General features: G+C 43.8%; 1 protein-coding gene across 1 annotated transcript in view; it reads right to left on the bottom strand.

Moving 5' to 3' along the window:
* Positions 1-2105: 2105 nt before the first annotated feature.
* LOC124798287 (cyclin-dependent kinases regulatory subunit) overlaps positions 2106-24794 on the bottom strand; it is a 37670-nt gene continuing 14981 nt past the window's right edge. Inside the window, exons 2-3 of the mRNA XM_047261613.1 lie at positions 5566-5693; positions 2106-3009 (exon numbers count right to left, since the gene is read on the bottom strand). Of these exons, the coding sequence (XP_047117569.1) occupies positions 2933-3009; positions 5566-5693 (205 nt within the window). The 3' untranslated portion in view covers positions 2106-2932. The remainder of the gene's footprint in view (positions 3010-5565; positions 5694-24794) is intronic.

Here is a 24794-nt window from a genome sequence, read left to right as displayed (position 1 = left end):
TTAACAAAATCCTGTGCTACCTTAATAACTCTGAATACTTTAGGGTTAAAGGAGACCACTAACTGAAAAGCAGCAGCTCCGAGTTGTCTGTAGACAAGCACAAAAGACCGGAAAGTCTTGCTGGTGTTTGGAGTTATTCTTTGACAACAGAGTAACATGCATTCAAGTGAGCACACCTATGGCCTTAACATGGTGCTGGCTACATGAACAGTGCCAATAGTATTTTTTTGGCAGGTGTACTGGTTGTGGTCTGGATAGTGTCGATGGGGTGGACAGAGGGAGAGGGAGGCAGGGAGAGGTACTGGGTGCTGATGGCTCAGGGAGATAGCCGGTATGCCAGCTAGGAATGCAGGCGGAAGAAGTGACAAGTACATGGGCTGGCACCACTGGCAGCTGGTAGAAGTGGAACACCCTGAAGGTGACCTGAGGGCGTGAATTAGGAGACAGTAACAGGAGAGAGCAAGTGGAAACTGTTGGATGGAGGGTGTGGGGACAGTAGTTCACCTGGCATTAGTTAGGATGAGGGCATGAATTAGGAGACAGTAACAGGAGAGAGCAAGTGGAAACTGTTGGATGGAGGGTATGGGCACAGTAGTTCACCTGCCATCAGTTAGGATGATGTGCGAGTGAAAGCATTAGGTGGTTTTAAGGAGAACTGGATAACACAGTGCAAGTTCGTTGAATGAGAAGAACGGAAGAAATACACTGGGAGCAATGGGATGGTTTTGTGGTGTGACGATATTTGATCATGCGTAAGTGGAATGAAAGTGTGTCTGCCCTGCCCCCCCCCCCCCCATAAAACAACCAAATTTACTTCTCAATTTGCAATGGACAATAGCAAAAAATATAGTTTCATAAAATTAGCTCTTACCGAAAACTGTGACAACCATGTTATCTGATATACTTCAGAAGGTGTTAGTAGAAGACTTTAGTGTGTAGCAGTTACCAATTAATAACCCATATATGAAACAGGTGCTATGTTATGTGGAAAATTGTTACTCACTGCACATAAAACAGCATCTGTATGTTGGATTACAAGTGACGTACATCTACAACAATTGCTACCCCCCCCCCCCACCCTCCCCTACACACACACACACACACACACACACACACACACACACACACACACACACACACACACACACACACACACACACACACTTTCAAATTTTAGCGCTCTTCCATGGTCTCACTTGCCACTTATAATGACAAAGAAGTGATGACAAGGTTTTGTTTCCAGATTGTAGTTCTTACAAACAATTATCCTCAACCAACACATTATCTTCTCAGCTAAAAGTGATGTTACCATCCAGTGAGACAACATTTTGTGTCACATTATGAGCCATTCAGGCATCCTTAATTTATTAGCACTCTGGCACACAGCAGAACAGCAATTTCCTTCAGTTTATAGCCTTGACTGACCATATAATCACAGCCACTGTTAGGGCAGATGCACAGAAGAGGAAACTGGTGGACTGCTACAAACTAGTCAAAAGATTGATGACTGGGAAGAAAAAGGGTTCATCTGTCCCAGTGGTCACAGATTTGTGTGCATGTACTTCAAATAAACAGTCGGCTGAGGCCTTTGATAATGCCACTACAACCATTCTTCTGTCGTATTCAATACTATGTCAAAATGAGTTGTGATATTATGATAATGAAAATCCCAGGACGAGAAAACTGAGTGATGCTAACCAATCACCGGTAACTGAATGACAGGTGGCACACACACATCACAATACTGTGAAATGTTTTGCAACTGTATTTTCCAAGTATCAGTTTCAGCTGAGTCAAAGGTTTCCCTCATGATTGATTGATGGATGGATGACGATATAAGTTAATATATTTCATTGTGAATACAGTCAGTGTTTAATATGAAAGGAAACAGACTTATCTGCCTGGCGATGCTGCCAGGTAAAGCACAATCAATAGCTTTCATAGTTACAATTGACATGTGAACATAATACATGCAAAAAACTCTGCTTTTACATTTTTCATTATCCCATGAAATGTCAGTTACATCTATTAGTTCTGTTAAGATAATAAAGACTAAATCAGTCAGTCTTTGGTCTCTTTCCCACTTCAGTAACATCATAGTCAAGTTTACCATCAACTTTTTTATTATGACAGCACAAGAAGATACAAAATAATTATCTATGAATATTAAAAACTATGAACAGAAAACAATATTTTATGGAAGTACAGCATTTCTTGAATAAATAGGTACACTGAAGCAGTTTATTTTCCAGATGAGATTCATTTTATTTACAATAAAAATATACAGACATTTACCACTTCATTATCATCCCCTTATTTTAAAATTATTCAAGAATGCTGTACTTTAAAACACAGCATAACAGATTTTAATATAAAATTTGTTAAGCACATAATTATAATACAACTGAAACTATTTTCATGCAGACAACACATCTGACAGCCCATAGGTGGTGAAGGCATGTAAGAGCCAACAATTTGTTGTTCCACATCTGATCTGGTTTTTACATTCTTTACACACAATTATAAAATCTTCATAGATTAAAGGAACCACAACACTTCCTGCTTCAAAACTGATGGTCATACAGTTACTATGGTCTTTTTAGACCCATAAAAGAGAGTTGCTTTAAAAGCAGCTAGAACTTTAATTCATTTGAATTAAAAGCATTCCAGTCAAATATGGAGTTCAACAATTACTAATTCCTACTAAATTTCACAAACTTGCGAGTACAGAATTTAAAGAAACATAATAAAAACACAAACTCCACCTCGAAAAGAAATGAAACACACAGTCATAGCCTGCAGGTACTATCCACTGTACAACACCAGTCTCGTCCTTCAAACCTTTATAACGAGGCTTACAGAGCAACAACAGCAGTACCATTTTTACAAGAAACAGTTCAACCCGCCAGCTGCATAGAGTTATCTTCTCCCATTACTGGTCACCATTGATTTGAACTCTTTCTTCAGGTGGTGTAGTTATTTTCCGCTTGAATAGTAGTATGTGCGGTTCTGCAACAAGTTGTACATCAAAATTTCTCTCATAAACTAACAAAATCCCTCACAACTAATTGTATGTTAATATCTCGATATCAAATGACTTGTTTTGTAAGCAATGTTGTATGGCTGATATTCTGAAACAGTGGTGACACAGACCCAGGGGAGAGGAAGAGGGAACAGTGAAACAAGATGTATCTGTATAATTTAGGACTACAATGCTTCATGTGTTAACAAAATATAACAGCCATTCTGAATGCAATAAGATAATAATGTGCTGTCATCAATTTCATACATGCATATGTAATGCCATTTCTATTTGACAACAGTAAGTGCAGTAAATACTAATAAATTTTAACTGTGAAGACATCAGTGAGCCTATAAAATTAATAAATGTTTGTACAGAAACCAGAAGATGACATTCTGTTATCAGACCAGAGTCCAGTTCCAAAAAGTTCATGAGCACCTATCAAAAAGAAAATTTCAGCATTTCATCAATGGTCAAAATGAAAATATCCGTTTCATTTTATCAGTTTCAAAACAATATCTATGGCCGAGATAAATGTATGTGGTGTGAAACAATAAGAATTACTTTTTAAATCTGTGAATTACAAAGTAATGCATAGTTGATTTGAAAGCAGTTATGCCATTAAAACACCTTGTATTACCAATTCAGAATCCTTCTTTCTAAAATTTAAAACTATATGGTTCAGTGTTGATTTTCAGAAATTAATGCAAATTCCTGCTTTTGTTACAATTTAATCACATAGCTTTCTTAAGTCTTCTCCTGAAAGTTGTCCACACTTGTGTATCCTCTCCAATTCCTCATTAGTAAAAATGGTCACTGGACATCAGATGCTTCTAGAGTCTTGAAATGATGGCTATGGCTTTCTTTCATATTCTGAAGGAAAAGATCTGGAATATGGAAGTGAGTGGATTCAGTGCTCTTCAAGAAATCTTTTATTTTGACTCCACTGCAATCTGCATAATGTTATGAAGGAATGAAATAGCACCCTGGCTCAGCTTTGGCTATTTCTACTAAATATGCAGAAACATTTTAGTCTGTAGTTAATGTCCTACTTTCTCAAGGAATGGTTAAGTTGTCACAGTGCCCATTTGCTATGAAGAATGTACACACTATCCTTGGATTCACACTATTTTATTTTATTTATTTATTTTTTTTTTTTTTTCACTGGCCAAGGCTATTTGGAAAACATCTAGAGGTACAACAGTCACTTCTTACCAGAGTTAAAACTGAGTCACGCACATTTTACCACAATGTATGATGTCAAATATGGGTTCTGACTTTCCAGAATTTAATTAAGTATATATTGGCAGAACTTTAATCTTATGTTTGATTTGTAAACTATGGCATCTCAAAATTTCCTTACTAAGAACTTACACCTCACTCCCTACACTAGGGTGGATGTGGTGTTTGATCATTCTCGGAACCACAAACAAACTCATTAGTAGCAGCAGTTGATGGATTCCTAAATCGACCACCACGAAGATGGTTTTTGTCAAGTTAGAATTAAGTGAGTCAACGACACGACAAGGAGAAGCCTCCACAAATGCTGGACACAATCCCCTTATTAACTGATTCACACACTGACCCTATCTGACATTTTGAAAATTTTTAATCTAGAAATGCTCCTGTGTTAACTCCATGAGTGACACTGAAAATAATATGCAGAGCACTAAAATGGACATTCTCCCACCACAAAATAGCTGCACACATATAGAAATTTTGAATCATACAGATTTTGTATCATTTGAAAGCCATTTAAAGAAACATTGGTATCATCTGAAATCACGTTAGAGGGAAATTTTTCCTATACAAGTTTTTATTGAAAATCAGTGCCCCATTATAGCGAAAACCTACACACTTAAACATCAAAGTCCTCTAACAATTTCTTTTGAAAAATTCAGATCATGAATGCTTTTAACAATATAGCAAGGTGGAATAGGGAAAAATACTGTATGTGAGGAGGAGGAGGAGGAGGAGGAGGAAAAGAAAGAACAAAATGTGGGGATAGGAGGAGGAGCAGTAACAAGCAATTAGAAAGGTTAGAAAGGAAATGGAAACAAATTTCTTCCTACAACTAAATCGGGTATATCTGCTACCATATGCATGGCCCTTCCTTATATGAATCACTTCCATCCATCTTTTAAATTCACCTTATTTTAGTATACATTCAACCTACCAATAAAGAGTCCTAACTTGACAATGACTAATCTGCTTAATACAATGAACTGCCTCCCTGCCAGTCTTTGTCACTAAGTGATCATGCAATAAGACACTAAATATCTCCACAGGTGTGCATTGGTTTCAATGATCTCAACACCACAAGTTATCTAAACAGCACACACAACCTTTATCTATTACAATCACGGCCCAACTTTAAGGATTCTCGTCGTCCTCACAACAATTTTGGTGCAAACCTATTTGGGGGGGATCCCACTTTTAAACTGGTACACAAACACTTTTACTAACACCTGTAGCTGTAGTTTCATTATCAATCTTAAACATTGGTTTCCTTAAAACTAAAGCAAACATAAAAGCACTTATACCTGGTTCATGCGTCATGTAGTGAACCCAACCTTTACTCTGTTGCACACCCAACTTCCGCCATTCTGCTTCAGACAATAGGTGTGTCTTTGGAATCTGCCTTGCTATTTCCTTAGGTAGCACTACATGCCTGAAACATTACAGAAACTCATTAGGAGAAACTGACAAAGAAACAACAATAATGAGCAAGTAAAACTACAAATTCTTTTTTAAATAAGATAAAATACATTTAAATACAATATTATTTAAGCAGATTTGAAGGAATAGTTTTAATTTAATATGTACAGCCAGCCATGTTATTTTAATAATACATAAATATTTGCAGTGTTCTCTTCTGATCTTGCTCCCACAGAAACAGTGATTTGTAAAAACTGACACAGGATGTGTATCTGATAAGTTAACAATTTTACCAACCTATGTAGCTTATTTTCTGTTTCTGTTTATACACTTTACGACAGCATTAAGACAGAAACAGCATCTGTTTACCAGATGAAAACCAGCAAGTCACAAAAGCTGAAAACCAACGCTTGCAATAAGTGTTCCCTCAAACAGAATGTGGCGTCGAAGGAGGCCAAGAGGTTTGAGAAACAACATCCTGTCCATAATGAGGTCACTAGATACTGAGGGCAAACACAGACAATATTTGTTGAGCAGCTGCAAAGATGCTGTGGCAAAATAACAACAATTAAAATTATTTGCCTTAAATTACCGAGAATCTACAGAAAACAAGATCAAGGAAACGTAAAAGGAATTTTAAAGCCATTCTTCACAGATAAAAAGTGCTGTGTCTCTGACATCCCACTCAGTAAAAAGAATATGCAACTTTTAAAAATTCAGTGAAGAGCTAAATCCCTACACCTAAGCGAATGAGATGCAGGAAACCAAAACTACATATAAAGCTAAAGTGCCTGAACTGGTAGAGAAGGCAAACAGTAACAGAACTAGATTCAGCAAGCCATCAGGCTGTTTGTCAGTAATTATAGATAATCTAACACTTAACCAGTTTCATCATGAATAAGCCCATATCAATCGAGACAGGAAATCTTAATAGCCTCAGATGTTATTGCATTTAGCACATGTTGAAATTCATGACAAAGTAATAAACCTGTATTTTTTGTTTTGCCTAAACATATCACTGGCCTGAAACACACACTGCCAATGTTGTCACCTTTGTTAATAATTTTGAAGCCCCACCTTTGAGAAAATATTAAAATGCTCTGTCTCTGGAATGAGTCAACATCAATATTCTGTTTTCTTTATATTTTACTTGAAAGTTAAAAGACCTTCTGATTAAAACTGTATCTTTGGTCTGAGAACATGTGCTCAAGTTCTTTTGCTGTAGCCATTTAATTTCTTTATTAAAAATCTAATTTTTTTCTTCAAAAATTGTCAGTGGATGGATGAAGCAACGAGAATAAGGGGGCCAAACTATCAATCCCTTGATCCTATAAGCCATGAAGAGTCCTCAGAGAGGCAGGACGCAGGGCAAGCTGATGAACCTGATTGTAACCAAAATCAATAAAACAGAGATAGAAGCAGGCAGAAATGAGAGGGGTAAGAGTGTGAAAGTGGCAAATTGCTCCGCCCAAAACGCAACTGGAGGTCCTGGAGCATATTATGCGATGGGAGATGCACCTTCTGTGTCCAGCTGGTTTTTACTCACTCTCCATTACCTCAAAGAAACTTAACAGAGATAACTTGATAAAATCTCATGGAAGGATGACCACGGGGTAAGAAGTTAAGGAGAGACTAAGAAAATTAAAAGGTAGGAAGGGTGGACCCAGGCTAGACCACTGTGCAAGGGCAGCCATGGGCCCCCCTGGGTCAGAGAAGATGAAGATGCATCACTCAAAATCCTCACAGTGCCAAAGTGCCCTACCTCACAGAGAGGAGTAGAAACCACATTCAAGGGTAAAACTTAAAACCGGATCAGTCACTTTCATGTCATCTACTAACACCAAAGGCAGAGTGTGTCAGCAAATTTAAGAAGGCTAAATCAGGGCAGTCCAGTAGGATGTGGGCACCACACTGACAGTGGGGTGGACCCTCACATCATAGGATATGGCCACGTCATCCTCGTGTGGCTAACAGGAATCGAACAGAACGATATATCCACTACAAGAAGCACAGAAGGAAGGTTGTCACATGGTTGTAGTCCCTTTATTGCTAACAGTTAGTCTGAAGAGACCATGGCACGCTAATCCTTATTTCAAGCTTCCAGTGTGACAACCAAAGGTCAGTCAGTTCAGTAACCCCCCTCCCCCCCCCAAATCTCCAATATGGCATCCTCATAGCAAACTTAGCCAACTGGTAAAAATCTCCTAGGATCCCAATGGGGCTTGGGGTACAAAGACAACCAGCTTGGAGTTCAGAAAGGAGATCCTGGACAATCACCAATGGGTATCAAGGTTAACAATCAACAGCCTGGATGATGATGATTATTATTATTATAATAATTATTATTTGGGGTGAGGGAGCACTCAACACCATGGTCATCAGTGCCCTGAAGAAAAGTCAACATGAAGACTCATGGGTGGGGACAAAGGCTGTCCCCATATGCGGAGCAGTTGAGAACGTACTGAAGTCTGCCGCCTTTCCCACCAGTGTAAGGATGAGGCCCAACAATTCAAAAAAATTTCACCACTCTGTTAACACTGGTATTGGTATCTGCGAGAATGGTGGGTAGATCTCCAGCGAGTTCGAGGGCTGCCCTAATATCAGTATACAGGACACACGTAGCCACAATATGCTGAACTGAAGGCAGTATGCCACAAACTTCACAGAATGGTAGATCCGCTCACCAGAGGAGGAAGCCATGCATGACAGGGCCATGCCCGATGCACAGTCTGGTAAGCAAAACCTCCTTCCAGTGGCGAGGCTGACACGAAGCCCACCAAGCCTTTGTGGTAGATTTGAGCGACCGCAGTTTGTTATCTGACACCTGCAACCATTCAGTCTCCCACTGATGCATAATGCATCTGTCAGAAAATGAGATAATGGTGTGCAACGGGATGGAACATTGATGGACAACAACATCCCAACATGCTTCCTTGGCACCTTTGTCAGCCATGTCGTTACCCTGTATCCCAATGTGGCCAGGTACCCAACAAAAGGTCACCTCCTTGCCACGGCATTGGAGCCGCAGTAAGGAGTTGTGGATGAGCTGAATCAGAAGGTCTACCATATACATTTGTTGAAGTGCTTGCAGTGCACTAAGAGTCGGAACAGACAAGAAACTCATATGGTGATGTCTGTGAACCCTCTCAGGTGCCACCAGAATGCCATGTAACTCCGCATCATAATTGGAAATTGTTCTGGAAGACGCACTGTAAAAACCCTATCAGGGTAAACCACAGACCAACCGAGAGCATTCTCCTGCTGGGATCCACCTGTATTAATAACACTAAAACTATGGTACATACTTAAAACAGACAAAAACAAAGTTGTTGGCAAAGGATGTTGTAACTCCAAGTGGTGTCATATGCTTTTTCAAGGTCAAAAAACACACAAACTACATGTATTTGGTGTAAGGAGGACTCCAGTATCGCCGTCTCCAGTAGAATTAAGTTGTCAACAGTGGAACGATACCACCTGAAACCGCACTGGGAGCGGCTCGGATGAGGTCGGGACTCGAGCAGCCACACGAGGCAGTGGTTGACCATGCGTTCAAGAGTCTTACCCATAGAACTGAGAAGGGCAACACTCAGTTAACTGTTAGGGGCACTATGGTCCTTGCCTGGTTTCCAGAACAGAATTAATATTGCTTCCTTCCAAGTCGTGGGGTACTGTCCATCAAATCAGATCTGATTGAAACAAGATAGGAGCTGACCTTCCGCTTCAGGGCACAGATGATGCAAGCATGGTATAGCGGATCTCACCAGGTCCTGGAGCAGTCACTCTGGCTGCAGATAAAGCTGATTCCAGTTCCCACATGGAGAATGGAAGGTTGTTGACTTCGTCATTACGCAAGAAGAAATTGAGCTTCCTCGTCTCTGCAGTCCAACTGAATACCTGAACAGCAGGAGCTTGTCTGGATAACAGAGTAACAGTAACTAAGTGTTTAGCTAAAACATGAGCCATGTCTTTTGGCGTGTCCACCAAGTCTGCCTGCAATCAGTCTTATTGATTACTGTGTGCACAGTGGAAGTGGACCGATTAATGAAATCGTGAATTCCCTCAAGGAACCCTCTTCTGTTCTTTGATCACTCACCTTGCATGTGCTCTCGCGGACCTGAAGACATGAAAATTGGCTGCAGTTGGACAATGAAGTTCCACAGAGCTGTCTGTCTGGCCCTGATTGCCAATCGATGGTAGTCATTCCACCCCCCATGGTATCGGCCGTCGGGTGAGGTGGTTGCTAGACATGGGGATGGACTCGCGGCAGCCCTTTGGATCTCGTGAGTGATATGGGCCACCACCTCCTGTGCACAATCCGTTCATTCAAAAATAGCCTGTCAAGTGTACTGTAACCAATTTGCCCTTTGTACCAGCCACTTGTGTGATCTCCTGCTGGCCACCGTCCTAGGTGGCAGACGAATTCACACTGGGAAGTGGTCACTACAATGTAAATCTGGAGCCACTTCTCACTGAGCTGAGTCTGCTTTAGCTGGGGAACAAAAATAAAGATCAATAGCTGAAGAAGACCCTGTAACTGTGGAAAACTGAGTCACCTGACCCACGTTCAGAAGGCAGATATTCTCAGAATGGACGAGTCGCTCGATCATCCGACCCTTCGAGCAAGTTGTAGTCGAGCCCCACAGCACATTGTGGGCATTGAAGTCCCCCCCACAAGGAGGAATGGGCGTGGGAGTGCCTGGAAGAGGTCTGCCAGTGCGTCTGCATCCAAAGCGCAATCTTGGGGCAGGTACAAAAAACACACTGATAGTAAAAGGTGCGAGAACTTGCACAGCAATTGCTTGCATGGTCGTGGTAAGAGAGACACGAGAGGAGTGGCATCAGTCATCAAGGGAAAATAGTCACACCAAATTTAACCCTGTCTCCAGTAGTATCGTCCTTCCTGTATATGTGGTAGGGACGTAATGCAGGTGTGTGTGTGTGACTAAGATGCGTCTCTTGTAAGCACTGCAGAACGGTTTATCCTGGACCAGCAGCTGCAGTTCTTCCAAATGTGAGCAATATCCATTCGAATTCCACTGCAACGCCGAAGTCTCTATGGAAGACACTGGTTAGCGATGGTGGGTCTTTTCTTTCTCCCTCAGAGGTGGTAATTTACCAGAGAGGTCAGGGGGGACATTAGCCGGTTCCGTGTTCTCTGGTTCCTCCGACTGGAGGCCCATATCCTCAAAAGCATAGTCGCCATCAGATAGTGAGAGAGCTCATCGATCCGAAGGTTTTTCGAAGGAAGTTTTTCTTTACTGACAGTAGGAGGAGGCTGCCTGGGTTGCGGGATGGCTTAGTTGGCTTCTGATGTTGGGGAGTCTTATGTGGCTTAGGTGGTAAGCCTACTGCCAACGGCTTCTGAACGACACCAGTAGCAATTGGACATCAACAAGTGCATGTGCTCATACTGGAATCTGTGGTCCGAGTTCGTGTGGAGTCATCACACTTAGCCATTGGTGTCTTAAGGGCTGATGCAAATGAAGTAGCAAAAACCGGTGGTTGCATGGCTTTCTAAGCCTTTTTAGCTTCACCATAGGGTATGCGACTCTCTACATTCAACTCTCGAATTTTCTTTTCCTCGTTGTAAACCCCACACTTTCTGCTCCACATTGAGTGATCCCCAGATCAGTTTACACATTTCAGAGGAAGTGTACAAGAAGTCCCTGACTAGTGAGCGGAGCCTCCACAATTTTCACATGTAGCCTTCCTGTTACATCTCATAGTGGTATGACCAAATGTTTGACATTTTATAGCATCACATGGGGTTAGGGACAAACGGGCGAACCTTAAGGCGGATATAGCCAGCAATGTTCCGGTAATTCGGGAGTACTAAATGTTAGAATAAACGTTGCGGATTTTTCCAATTTGCCATTGACTCTCCACATATAATTCTGCACCTCCGTGACGCCCACATTCTTCCACTCTTCATGTAACTCTGCAGGGTCCACCTCCATTATATCAGAGCAGGTAACAATGCCTTACTATAGTTAATGATGTTGTGCATTTCATCCTCGACTGGGTAGTCACCTAAGACCTTATGCCCCAGAAGCTTAGATATTTGATTGGAATTAGCAGTTTCAACTAAAAGTGTTCCATTATGAAGTCTTTTGACAATTTTCAGACACCCAGAAATACCTTCCAATGCCTTGTGAACATAGAAAGGGGATATCTTCTCAAAGCTTCCCCCATTTCACTTTATTACAATGGAAGTGTTATTGCATACTAATGCCCTGTTACTATTACTCTGAGGCTTCTTTTCAGGAGGACTGACCAACCGAGCTTTCTTTGAGGTGTGGGTGTAGGTGCTGCCTGATGGTACACCCGTCCCATCAGTAGTTTCATGAGACAGTTCCATAAGGATCCCAAGAGATGCTAGGGAAACAACTGTTGACCCAGGCAGAGCCCTGCATGCCTGAGTAAGCCTAATACAAATGGAGGGGGAGGGGGGCAGCAGGTGCCCCAGTTTCTTTTTTGTTTTGTTTTAGGGCGCACAACTTCAACGGTCATTAGCGCCCAGACTACGTTAGGAATGCACCGTGAGGCACAAGTTTAAAACGGCAACTAAAAGGGAAAACACAATAAAAGACAGACTGACAGGCATAGGATTAGAAAAACAGCATAATCAAATGTCCTTAGAAAGGTTTGTCAAGTTGATAAAACAAAGAACTACATGGCAGGCCAAGATCAAGACGCAGTGTGTTAATATCCGAACAGGACGTTAAAATGTGGCGGACCGTCAGCAATTGCCCACATGGGCAGAACGGCGCTGGCGCCAGCGCAGCCGTCAGCAGATGGCGATGGCTGAACCAGCAGTGTCCAATTCGTAACCGGGCCAAAACGACCTCCTCCCACCGAGAAAGGCGTGAGGAGAACGGCCAAGCCGCGCGAAGAGGTTTCAAGGCCCGAAGCTTGTTGTCCATAAGTGCAGCCCAATCGGCATGCCACAGCGATAAAATGCGCTGACAAAGGACCCTGCTACAATCTGATGAAGGGACACAACAAGAAGCTGTCCGAGGCTGGAGGACCGCAGCCTTGGCCGCGGCATCTGCAGCTTCGTTCCCAGGGATACAGACATGGCCAGGAACCCACATAAAGCTAACCGGAGAACCGTCGTCCACCAGCTGCTGAAGAGAGCGTTGGATCAAGGCTCTGGAGTGCGCTCAGGGAATCTGAGCAGATGACATAAGCAGAATGTCGGTGGCGGCAGATGTAGAGAACAGCCTGGTAGAGGGCAAAGAGCTCAGCTGTGAAGACCGAACAATGGCCATGGAGCCGGTATTTGAAACTTTGTGCCCCGACAATAAAAGAACACCCGACCCCGTCATTGGTCTTAGAGCCATCTGTATAAATGAAGGTCATATTAATGAACTTCGAACGAAGTTCGACAAAACGGGAAAGGTATACTGAACCGGGGGTAACCTCCTTTGGGAGCGAGCTGAGGTCAAGGTGAACACGAACCTGAGCCTGGAGCCAAGGTGGCGTGTGGCTCTCGCCCACTCGAAAGGTTGCAGGGAGTGAAAAATCAAGGTGTTGAAGGAGGCGACGAAAGAGAACTCCAGGGGCTAGCAGGGCACAGACATACAACCCATATTGATGGTCGAGAGAGTCGTCAAAAAAGGAATGATAAGACGGGTGGTCGGGCATTGACAGTAGCCGACAGGCATACCGACAAATCAGTATATCGCGCCGGTAGGTGAGTGGCAATTCACCAGCTTCAGCATGAAGACTCTTGACGGGACTAGTATAAAACGCTCCGATCGCAAGTCGTAAACCCCGATGTTGTATGGAATTGAGGCGGCGTAAGATGAATGGCCGTGCAGAGGAGTAGACGAAGCTCCCATAATCCAGCTTGGAGCGGACGATCGACCGATATAGGCGAAGTAGGACGGTTCGATCCGCTCCCCGTGACATTCCACTGAGAACACAGAGGACATATAGAGAACAGGTACAACAGGCAGCCAAATATGACACATGTGGAGACCAGCTAAGTTTCCTGTCAAATGTAAGACCTAAAAATTTTGTTGTCTCCACGAATGGGAGAGCAACGGGACTGAGATGAAAGGACGGTGGGAGAAACTCTTTGTAGCGCCAGAAGTTAATACGGACCGTCTTCTTGGCAGAAAAACGGAAGCCATTGGCGACACTCCAGGAGTAAAGACGGTCAAGAGAACACTGAAGACAGCGCTCCAGGAAACATGTAGGCTGCGCGCTGCAATAGATGGTAAAATCGTCCACGAAAAGGGAGCCTGATACATCAGCTGGGAGGCAATCCATTATTGGATTGATCGCTATGGCGAAGAGTGACGCTCAAAACTGAGCCCTGTGGCACCCCATTCTCCTGGCGAAAGGTGTCTGACAGGACAGAACCAACACGTACCCTGAATTGTCGATCCATTAAAAAGGAACAAATAAAAAGAGGGAGGCGACCGCGAAGGCCCCATGTATGCATGGTGCGGAGAATGCCCGCCCTCCAACAGGTGTCGTAAGCCTTTTCCAAATCAAAGAACACAGCCGCGGTCGGGCGCTTCCGCAAGAAGTTATTCGTAATGAAGGTCGACAAGGTAACCAGATGGTCAACAGCAGAGCGGCGCCTACGAAATCCACATTGTACATTGGTAAGCAGGCGTCGAGATTCGAGCAGCCAAACCAAACGAGAGTTAACCTTTCGCTACATCACCTTACAGACACAGCTGGTAAGTGAGATGGGTCGATAACTGGAAGGCAAGTGCTTGTCCTTCCCCGGCTCAGGAATCGGTACAACAATAGACTCGCACCAGCATGCGGGAACATGTCCCTCAATCCAGATGCGATTGTAAGTACGAAGAAGGAAACCTTTACCCGCAGGAGAAAGGTTCTTCAGCATCTGAATATGAATAGAATCAGGCCCTGGAGCGGAGGACCGTGACCGGGCAAATGAGTTTTCGAGTTCCCGCATGGTGAATGGGGCATTATAACTTTCACGACTCGAGGAGCGGAAGTTAGGTGGCCTAGCCTCCTCTGCCTGTTTTCAGGGGAGGAAGGCAGGGTGGTAATGAGCGGAGCTCGAAACCTCTGCGAAAAAGCGGCCAAAGGCATTGGAGACATCCGCAGGGGCCACAAAGACGTCATTCGCGACCTTCAAGCCAGAAAATGGTGAGTGGACCTTAGTGCCAGATAGCCGGCGCAGGCTACCCCAGACAACAGAAGGAGTAAAACTGTTGAAGGTGCTTGTGAAAGCAGCCCAGCTGGCTTTCTTGCTTTCTTTAATAATACGACGACACTGTGCACATAATCGTTTATAATTGATACAATTCGCCACTATAGGGTGGCGTTTAAAGGTGCGTAAAGCATGTCGACGAGCACGTAAAGCGTCTCTACATGCCACGGTCCACCAGGGGACCGGTATGCGACATAGAGAAGAAGTAGGGTGAGGGATGGAATATTCAGCAGCAGTGAGAATGACTTCCGTGAGGTGTGCGACCTGACTATCGCAGCTTGTGAAGGTTTGATCCTGAAAGGTCGCCCTGGAAGAAAAGAGCCCCCAGTCTGCTTTGGAGATGTTCCAACTAGAGGAGCACGGAGAGGGGGTATGCTGCAGGAGATGGATAACACACGGGGAGTCGTCGCTCGAATATGTATCAGAAAGTGCATACCACTCAAACCAGCGTGCAAGTTGGGTAGTACATATAGAGAGGTCTAAATGGGAATAGGTATGAGATGTGTCCGAAAGAAAAGTGGGGGCGCCAGTATTGAGGCAGACAAGATTGAGCTGGTTGAAAAGGTCTGCTAACAGGGAGCCCCTCGGGCAGGATGCTGGAGAGCCCCAAAGGGGATGGTCAGCATTGAAGTCTCCAGTTAATAAAAATGGTGCAGGCAGCTGAGCAATAATTTGCATCATGTCTGCCCTGGTAACAGCAGACGACGATGGAGTGTAAACGGTACAAATGTAAAATGTAAAAGTGGAGAGAGTAATTCGGATGGTAACTGCCTGCAGGCCGGTGTACAATGTGACGGGATTGTAGTAAATATCATCCCGGACCATGAGCCGGAATACCTACCACAGGGGTAGGTCAAAACGCACAGAGGTGTAGTGTGCCAAGGCAATTTGATCGCATGGGCGTAGCTTTGTTTCCTGGAGGGCTACGACGAGCGGATGGTGCAAGCGGAGCAGCAACTTCAAGTCCTCTCGGTTGGAGCGAATGCAGCGAATATTCCAGTAAAAAGTGCCATCTTAAGAAGAAAAGGAAGATGAAAGAAGGGGTCACCTCGAAGGCCGCTGAGGGCCCGGCTTCGAGCGAGCACTGCCGCCGCTATCAGTAGATGGGGCGGCAACCGCTGGGTGGTGCAGGAGAAGAAATGCGCCGTGGCGGAGAAGAACTGTGCTTCCTATGAGCCTTCTTGGAAGGTCGTTTGGTGGAAGTACTGGTCGATGGCTGGGAGTTCGAGGTACGTAGGAAGTCTGCACGGGACGGTTCCTTCTTGAAGGCCCGTGCATTTGACTTCTGGGTCTTCGTCTTGGCAGAAGCTGATGAAGGGGCTTGTGTCTGTGTGGTGACGGGAGGAAGAGGAGACGTCGACCGCGCGATCTTAGCACTGGCCGAACGGACGACCGTGGTGCTGAAGGTCAGATCGCACGTCTGGGTTGCCACCTCCCTGGTAGTCCGAGGACAGGCGAGGACAGTACTGTATTTCCCCGCTGAGAGCAGCATGGGCTTCCTACTACCAAATAGCTTGCGAGCTGCCGAGCTGGACACTTTCTCTTTGACCCGAATTTCTTGGATACAGCGTTCTTCCTTATAGATGGAACAGTCGCGGGAGGACACTGCATGGTCACCCTGACAGTTCACACATCGAGGAGACGGAGGTGGACAGTCACCCTCATGGGCATCCCTGCCACAAGTGACACATTTAGCCGCATTGGAACAAGACTGGTGAGTGTGATTAAAACGCTGACACTGGTAGCAGCGCGTAGGTGTCGGGACATAGGGGCGAACAGGAATAACCTCGTAGCCCGCTTTGATGCGCGATGGCAGTTTAACACTATCAAAGGTCAAGAAAAGTGTCCGGGTCGGTACAAGGTCATTGTTGACCTTTTTCATGACCCTATGGACAGCCGTCACGCCCTGCTCAGCGAGGAAAGACTGAATCTCCTCGTCAGTCAATCCGTCGAATGATCTAGTATAAACCACACCACGAGACGAATTCAAAGTTCGGTGAGCCTCCACCCGGACAGTGAACGTGTACAGGAGTGTGGCTCGAAGCAGTTTTTGTGCCTGAAAGGCGCTCTGAGTTTCTAGTAACAAGGTACCATTACGCAACCTGGTACAAGACCTAACAGTTCCGGCTATGGCACCTACGCCCTTCTGGATAACGAAAGGGTTGACAGAGGAAAAATCCTTTCCGTCCTCAGATTGAGAAACGACGAGGAACTGTGGGGTAGGCGGTAGTACTTTTGTCACTGGTGGCTGGTCAAGTTTCCGTTTGTGGGCAGAAGTCGAGAGAGAAGACGAGAAATCCATTGCAGAGGAATCCCCCACGATTGCCAGCGTCTCCGATGGCGCGCTCCTTCCTTGTGGGGACCCTCTCGGAGGGCACTCCCGCCTTAGGTGAATGTTTACATCTCAGGTCACACCTCCCGAGAAACAGGCGGAGGGACCAACCGGCATGGTCAGAAGGTATCAGCTCAGGCAATCACCCCTCCCTGGGCCTGGCCTTTACCAGGGGGTACGTGCGTGCCTGACTTGTCTACCCAGGGCGGAGAATTACACGTTACCCCATCACCGGCTACGCGTGCGTCGGCCTTCAGGTGCGCACAGGGAGGAAGGAAGAAGAGGAAAAAGAAGAGGGAGAGGACAGACTGTCTCAAACGCCGAGGCGGAGACCAGAGAAGGCAAGGAGAAGAAGGCAAGGAGAAGAAGGCAAGGAGAAGAAGGCAAGGAGAAGAAGGCAAGGAGAAGAAGGCAAGGAGAAGAGTAAGGAAGACAGTGAGATGGAGAAGAACAAAGAATAGAACCAACCAAAGGAAGGAAGAAACGAGAAGTGAAAAACCAAAATGACCACAAATACAGGTCATGGAACCATCCGTCTCCGGACGCAGGCGCTAACTACCCCCTTGAGGGGGAGGGACTCCTTTTAGTCGGCTCTTACAACAGGCAGGAATACCTCGGGCCTATTCTAACCCCCAGAGGTTGCAGGCAGTGAAGCCAAGACAGTTTGTGTAAAACCAAGCTGGATCTCATAGCACATAAACAGAATTAACTCAAGATAAACAACTCACAGCAAACAAATCTTAAGAGAATGGCGCAATAATCGCTCAAGTGCAGTCAGTCAGTACTTGCATAGGCTGCCACAAAATTGGTCTTTCAGACAACCTGCAAGTCAGCTAATTGGTTTGTGTAGGGGCTTTACACATTACTTTGTAACAACGAATTGGTTCCGGTGAGTGTGGCGTCAGAACTATTTACATTTCTAACAGGCCATGGGAAAAATATTGCAATTTGTAGTATGAGAAACATCACTGTCAAAGTAAATCTCCTTTTACGTAAAAAGGGATATTATGTGGAAGAATCAATGCCTAATTTCTTAAAGCACTGACAGTTTGAAGCTCATTCGAAACAAGCAACTTTGAGGACCAGCTGCTTAGAAAACTTTCGGATCTGGGAGATCAGCCATTTATGCCACTAAAAATTTATTGGCACATTTGTGATTGGTGTAACTTAAAGAGTAACAAATGCTATGAAAGGTCAACCTTCAAAGTTCGTTTTTCATGTTTATTTTAGTAGTTTTTTAGTTACACATGGAGTTCCATAGGACCAAATCGCCAAGGTCATGGAATGTGTCAGTACATGAAATTACAACATGAAAGTAATAACAAATAAAAATAAAATGTTTGTGGGAAAAAAAAAAGAAGCCAAGCACTCCTAAGTTTAAGTAAATGCAATCCACAATGTAACATAAGAATCGCCTTAATTTTCCAAGGAACCCCTCAACAGAATAGAAGGTGTGACCCATGTGAAACTCTTCAGTTTCGATTTGAAAGAAAGTGGTTTACTGTTTATTCTTGTGGTAGATGACAAAATGCATGCAGCAGTATAATGCATATCTTTCTGCACAAGAGTTAGGGAAGTCTGATCCAAATGCAGGTTGGAGTTCTGCCGAGTATTAACTGAGTGAAAGTTGCTTTTTCTTAGGAATAATCTGATATTGTTAACAAGAAACGACAGTACAGGCCAATGTCACAATACCCAGACTAGTGAACAGGGGTCGACATAAGCAAATGAATATAAGCAAAGTAGACTAATTTTCGTGTCGAATGATCGCTTACTTCAGATACCATTCAAATGGTAAAAATGGCAGGATTAAGTCTTTGAACAAGATCCTGAGCGTGGGCTTTCCATGACAGTTTACTATCTATCTGAACACCTAGAAATTTGAACAGTTCAGTTTCACCAATCATATGCCCATTCCGTGAAATTAAAATGTCGGGTTTTGTTGAACAGTGTGTTAGGAACTGTAAAAACTGAGTCTTACTGTGATTTAGTGTTATTTTATTTTCTACAAGCCATGAACTATGTCATGAACTGCACTATTTGGAACCCAGCCAATGTTGCACACAACATCCTTTACTACCAAGCTTGTGTCATCAGCAAACACAAATATTTTAGAGTTACCTGTAATACTAGAGGACATATCATTTTTATAAATAAGGAACAGGAGTGGCCCCAACACTGATCGCTGGGGCAACTCCCATTTGATCATGCCCCACACCACAACCATTCTCAACACTGTGAATAATGACCTTTTGTTGCCTGTTGTTAAAGTAAGAGGTGAACCAATTGCATCAACACAATATACCTTGACCTTGTCTTCAAAGGTGAAGATGAAGGCCCCAGTATCATCCCTATTGTACAGGGTGAGGCAAATAAAAGTGGCCAAGACAACAGAGTTCAAGGGCACAAAGAAACAGAACAGAGGATAGGAAATATAGTACTAAGCTGACTATATCAAGTGTTGAACATGGCTCCATTCATCTCTTGGCACTTTTGGGCCTTGGTAAGCAAGTTTCTGAAGGTGGATTGAGACGTGACGGCTGGAATTGCTGCAATCTCATCTGAAATGTTCTACTGCAGCTCTTTAAGAATATGACGGCGGTTTTAATACACCCTAGACCTGAGGTCGCCCCACACCAAATAATCGCACACTGACAGATCAGGAGACCTGGACAGCTAGCTAGGGCTGCAAGCAGACTGACCTCTAATAACTGTCACGCATGAAGACTGCGTAAATGTGTTCCAGGTTCGGCCAGCTGTACGGGTAGTTGCTCCATCCTGTTGGAAGTAACTGAAGGTCTTTACCTCCTCAGTTAAAACTGCCACAAATTCACAAATTCCACTACACGCAACAAGTGGCTACACGAGTAGCAGGGGTTGTGTTGCGTGGACTGGGCAGTTTTTTTAGGTTAGATGGCATCGGGCAAGTACAGAAAGGGCAACAGCCTCAAAGGGTGCGGGGCAAAGTCAGGACATGTGGGGACCAAGCAGCAATCTGTATTGTAATTGTAAACTGTTGAGAGCATCGAGTGACATTATACTGAGTGCACTATCCGAAAATTACCTCGTGGAGATAACATCTTGGACCTACTGATAACAAACAGACCCGAACTTTTCGACTCTGTATGTACAGAACAGGGAATCAGTGATCATAAGGCCGTTGCAGCATCCCTGAATATGGAAGTTAGTAGGAATATAAAAAAAGGGAGGAAGGTTTATCTGTTTAGCAAGAGTAATAGACGACAGATTTCAGACTACCTAACAGATCAAAATGAAAACTTCTGTTCCGACACTGACAATGTTGAGTGTTTATGAAGAGTTCAAGGCAATCGTAAAATGCGTTTTAGACAAGTACGTGCCAAGTAAAACTGTGAGGGATGGGAAAAGCCCACCGTGGTTCAACAACAAAGTTAGGAAACTACTGCGAAAGCAAAGAGAGCTTCACTCCAAATTTAAACGCAGCCAAAACCTCTCAAACAGAAGCTAAACGATGTCAAAGTTAGCGTAAGGAGGGCTAAGTGTGAAGCGTTAAGTGAATTCGAAAGTAAAATTCTATGTACCAACTTGACAGAAAATCCTAGGAAGTTCTGGTCTTGCGTTAAATCAGTAAGTGGCTCGAAACAGCATATCCAGACACTCGGGATTATGATGTCATTGAAACAGAGGATGACACGCGTAAAGCTGAAATACTAAACACCTTTTTCCAAAGTTGTTTCACAGAGGAAGACCGCACTGCAGTTCCTTCTCTAAATCCTCGCACAAACGAGAAAATGGCTGACATCGAAATAAGTGTCCAAGGAATAGAAAAGCAACTGGAATCACTCAACAGAGGAAAGTCCGCTGGACCTGACGGGATACCAATTCGATTCTACACAGAGTACGCGAAAGAACTTGCCCCCCTTCTAACAGCCGTGTACCGCAAGTCTCTAGAGGAATGGAAGGTTGCAAATGATTGGAAAAGAGCACAGGTAGTCCCAGTCTTCAAGAAGGGTCGTCTAGCAGATGCGCAAAACTATAGACCTATATCTCTGACGTCGATCTGTTGTAGAATTTTAGAACACGTTTTTTGTTCGCGTATCATGTCGTTTTTGGAAACCCAGAATCTACTCTGTAGGAATCAACATGGATTCCGGAAACAGCGATCGTGTGAGACCCAACTTGCTTTATTTGTTCTTGAGACCCAGAAAATATTAGATACAGGCTCCCAGGTAGATGCTATTTCCTTGACTTCCGGAAGGCGTTCGATACAGTTCCGCACTGTCGCCTGATAAAGTAAGAGCCTACGGAATATCAAACCAGCTGTGTGGCTGGATTGAAGAGTTTTTAGCAAACAGAACACGGCATGTTGTTATCAATGGAGAGACGTCTACAGAAGTAACCTCTGGTGTGCCACAGGGGAGTGTTATGGGACCATTGCTTTTCACAATATATATAAATAACCTAGTGTCTGAAGTTCCAGGCAGCTTTCCGCAGATGATGCTGTAGTATACAGAGAAGTTGCAGCATTAGAAAATTGTAGCGAAAAGCAGGAAGATCTGAAGCGGATAGGTACTTGGTGCAGGGAGTGGCAACTGACCCTTAACATAGACAAATCTAATGTATTGCGAACACATAGAAAGAAGGATCCTCTATTGTATGATTATATGATAGCGGAACAAACACTGGTAGCAGTTACTTCTGTAAAATATCTGCGAGTATGCGTACAGAACGATTTGAAGTGGAATGATCATATAAAATTAATTGTTGGTAAGGCGGGTACCAGGTTGAGATTCATTGGGAGAGTCCTTAGAAAATGTAGGACATCAACAAAGCAGGTGGCTTACAAAACACTCGTTCGACCTATACTTGAGTATTGCTCATCAGTGTGGGATCCGTACCAGATCAGGTTGACGGAGGAGGTAGAGAAGATCCAAAGAAGAGCGGCGCGTTTCGTCACAGGGTTATTTGGTAGCCATGATAGCGTTATGGAGATGTTTAGCAAACTCAAGTGGCAGACTCTGCAAGAGAGGCGCTCTGCATCGCGGTGTAGCTTGCTCGCCAGGTTTCGAGAGGGTGCGTTTCTGGATGAGGTATCGAATATATTGCTTCCCCCCTACTTATACCTCCCGAGGAGATCACGAACGTAAAATTAGAGAGATCTGAGCGCACACGGAGGCTTTCCGGCAGTCTTTCTTCCCGCGAACCATACGCGACTGGAACAGGAAAGGGAGGTAATGACAGTGGCACGTAAAGTGCCCTCCGCCACACACCGTTGGGTGGCTTACTGAGTATAAATGTAGATGTAGATGTAGACATACAATCCTATCCTCTCATCTGGGCCACTGATTTGCTCCATCCTGTATTTTGGCCTGGTACACACAACAGACAAAATGCACACCTGAACACTCCAAATCTGCATGTAATTCTTCATTCGTCTGTAAAATGATGTCACAGTGGAAGACCATACTCTGCACCATTCTGGGACTTACGGGGGGCGGGGAATGGTTATAGTTACACAAATGTCACCCAGTTGTCACAGGTAAGCAGCACCTGCGATCAGCAGGGGATGCTGTTCGCATAAGATCTGAACTACTTTCCCAAACATATCCTCATGGTGCTCAATAAAGAAGAATACCTCTGGCCAAAAAGGAATTCTCATCAGTCCTAGAGCAAGTAAGCACACTAAGTACTTTGAGGAGTATTTCTGCCCTTGTTTCTTAATGATACATTCCTCCCATGGTGTAGCCAGGGGGGAACATTGTAATGTCATATTTCTCTGCACTGCAGTAATCCTTCCCTTCAGAAAATACTGCTGGGGCCCTGCAGTCACCAGGGGCAGAAAGTTTGAGCTGCTTTATTCACGGAGTCCTCCACCTTGATGCTACCCACCCCAAACAGGCGATCTCCCTATACGTGCCACCCAGCTACAGCAATAGCTATCTGGCTGGGTAACCACTGCCCGTACTCTTTTACATATGTGTTGTGTTTCCAGCACATGCACCAATAGTGCAAACCCCATTGTGGTCTGAATTTACCATCAAGTTGTTACCTGGTCCCCAATGGGATGGCTACTGTGTTCGGTTTTGGGCCTATTACTTTTGCCAGAAAGGAAGGGTGCAAATAGGGGCACAAAAAAATGGAATGTGCACCGTGTTGGGCTACCTTCCCTGCACGATTTGCAGTTCGCAAAATTTGGAAGAGAAATGGTAGGCAAGACCCATCAATGAAGACCATGCTGTGAAGCATGAGAAGTTGTATTAAGTGCCAGGAGAGGGAAGAAGAAGATGAATAAGAAAAGAGGCCAAAATCATAACCAAATGCAAGCATAGTTCGCACCAATGGAAATGCAGAGGGGGGGAAAAGGAATAGTAGAAGGATGGTCTTGCAGCACAGAAAGGGGAGAAGCACTGCAATGGCTGGGGCCCCATGGTGGCCAAGCGTGTACATGCAAAAGAGATGTGCCCCCTTGAGGGGGTGAAAATTGTCAGTCCTAGAAATTTTTACTCGTTTACTGTGATTAGTATCGTACAGTAGCACATTCTCTGAAAAGTAAAACTACCGTTTTCAGTTAACAAGTTTCACAATGTTCTTTTTTTAACTTTTGTGCCTAATTTCTTTAGTGTAATAGTTTTGCTGTCTCAAAAATTTACCGAAGCTTTTTATCCTGAAAAGGAGAACATACAACATTAGTTATGCAGTCTCTCTCTTGGGCCAATGTAATGAAATAAAAACAGAATAAAAACAACTCATTACACCACATCTCAATTAGTTAAATCGGCTGTTATTCTGGACTGTCTTTACATACAACCTTTCAACAATATTACAGTCTTTGCAACAATGTGGAAGCTTCCAGAAAATTACAGAATTTAACAAATTTCTAGAACATGAAACATCTCAAGAACTGTGTGTTTGGCCTAGAAAATAAATATGATTATATGTGGATTGACATTTTACATTATCAATAGATGAGGACAGCACTTAATATTTGTTGCCAAATTGTACCCGTAGGGTTTTGTTAAAGTCTGGCTCTTATGGAAGAGGTTTGGAACTTCATAGGACTGGAACACAGGAGAGTGAAGTGTGCTTATTATTTGTACACTCCAAGGAGTAATATACTGTGTAATACAAGAGAAGAACATACTTCCCTCAGGTATGGAATATAAGGACTCATTTCAAGCCTGTTCGAAAGTATTTTCTAGTGATGACACTTTAAATCAACTTATATTTGCACATAAAATTAGCACCCATTCAGTAGACTGAACATTCCCTATGTGACGAAGCAAGCTGTGATCTTTTTACTTCCTCTTGTTTTGCCATCTGCCTCCTTAAAACTCATTTTTGCATTTTAACTAATTACCATTAACATAAGTGAGTATAATCTGCATTTTAATAAAAGAGAAAGGCTGGCCTTCAGTTTTAAAGGATATAGCACCAAGTCTAATGTTGTGTTTAGTGCTATGCATGCAATTGATTTTCCAATTTATTTCGACTATTCCTAGTTAATATATTTTGTTATAGCGTGAAAAGTATTGTTTCCGTAACGATATCTGTTAATTTCATCATTTAAACAAACAATTAGGCTTAACCATCATGGTAGAAGAAAC

Source organism: Schistocerca piceifrons, chromosome 5, assembly GCF_021461385.2.
Source record: "Schistocerca piceifrons isolate TAMUIC-IGC-003096 chromosome 5, iqSchPice1.1, whole genome shotgun sequence".
Taxonomy (NCBI): Eukaryota; Metazoa; Arthropoda; class Insecta; order Orthoptera; family Acrididae; genus Schistocerca; species Schistocerca piceifrons.
The sequence above is the reverse complement of the archived record's forward strand: the minus strand, read 5'-3'. Positions and strand labels throughout refer to the sequence as shown.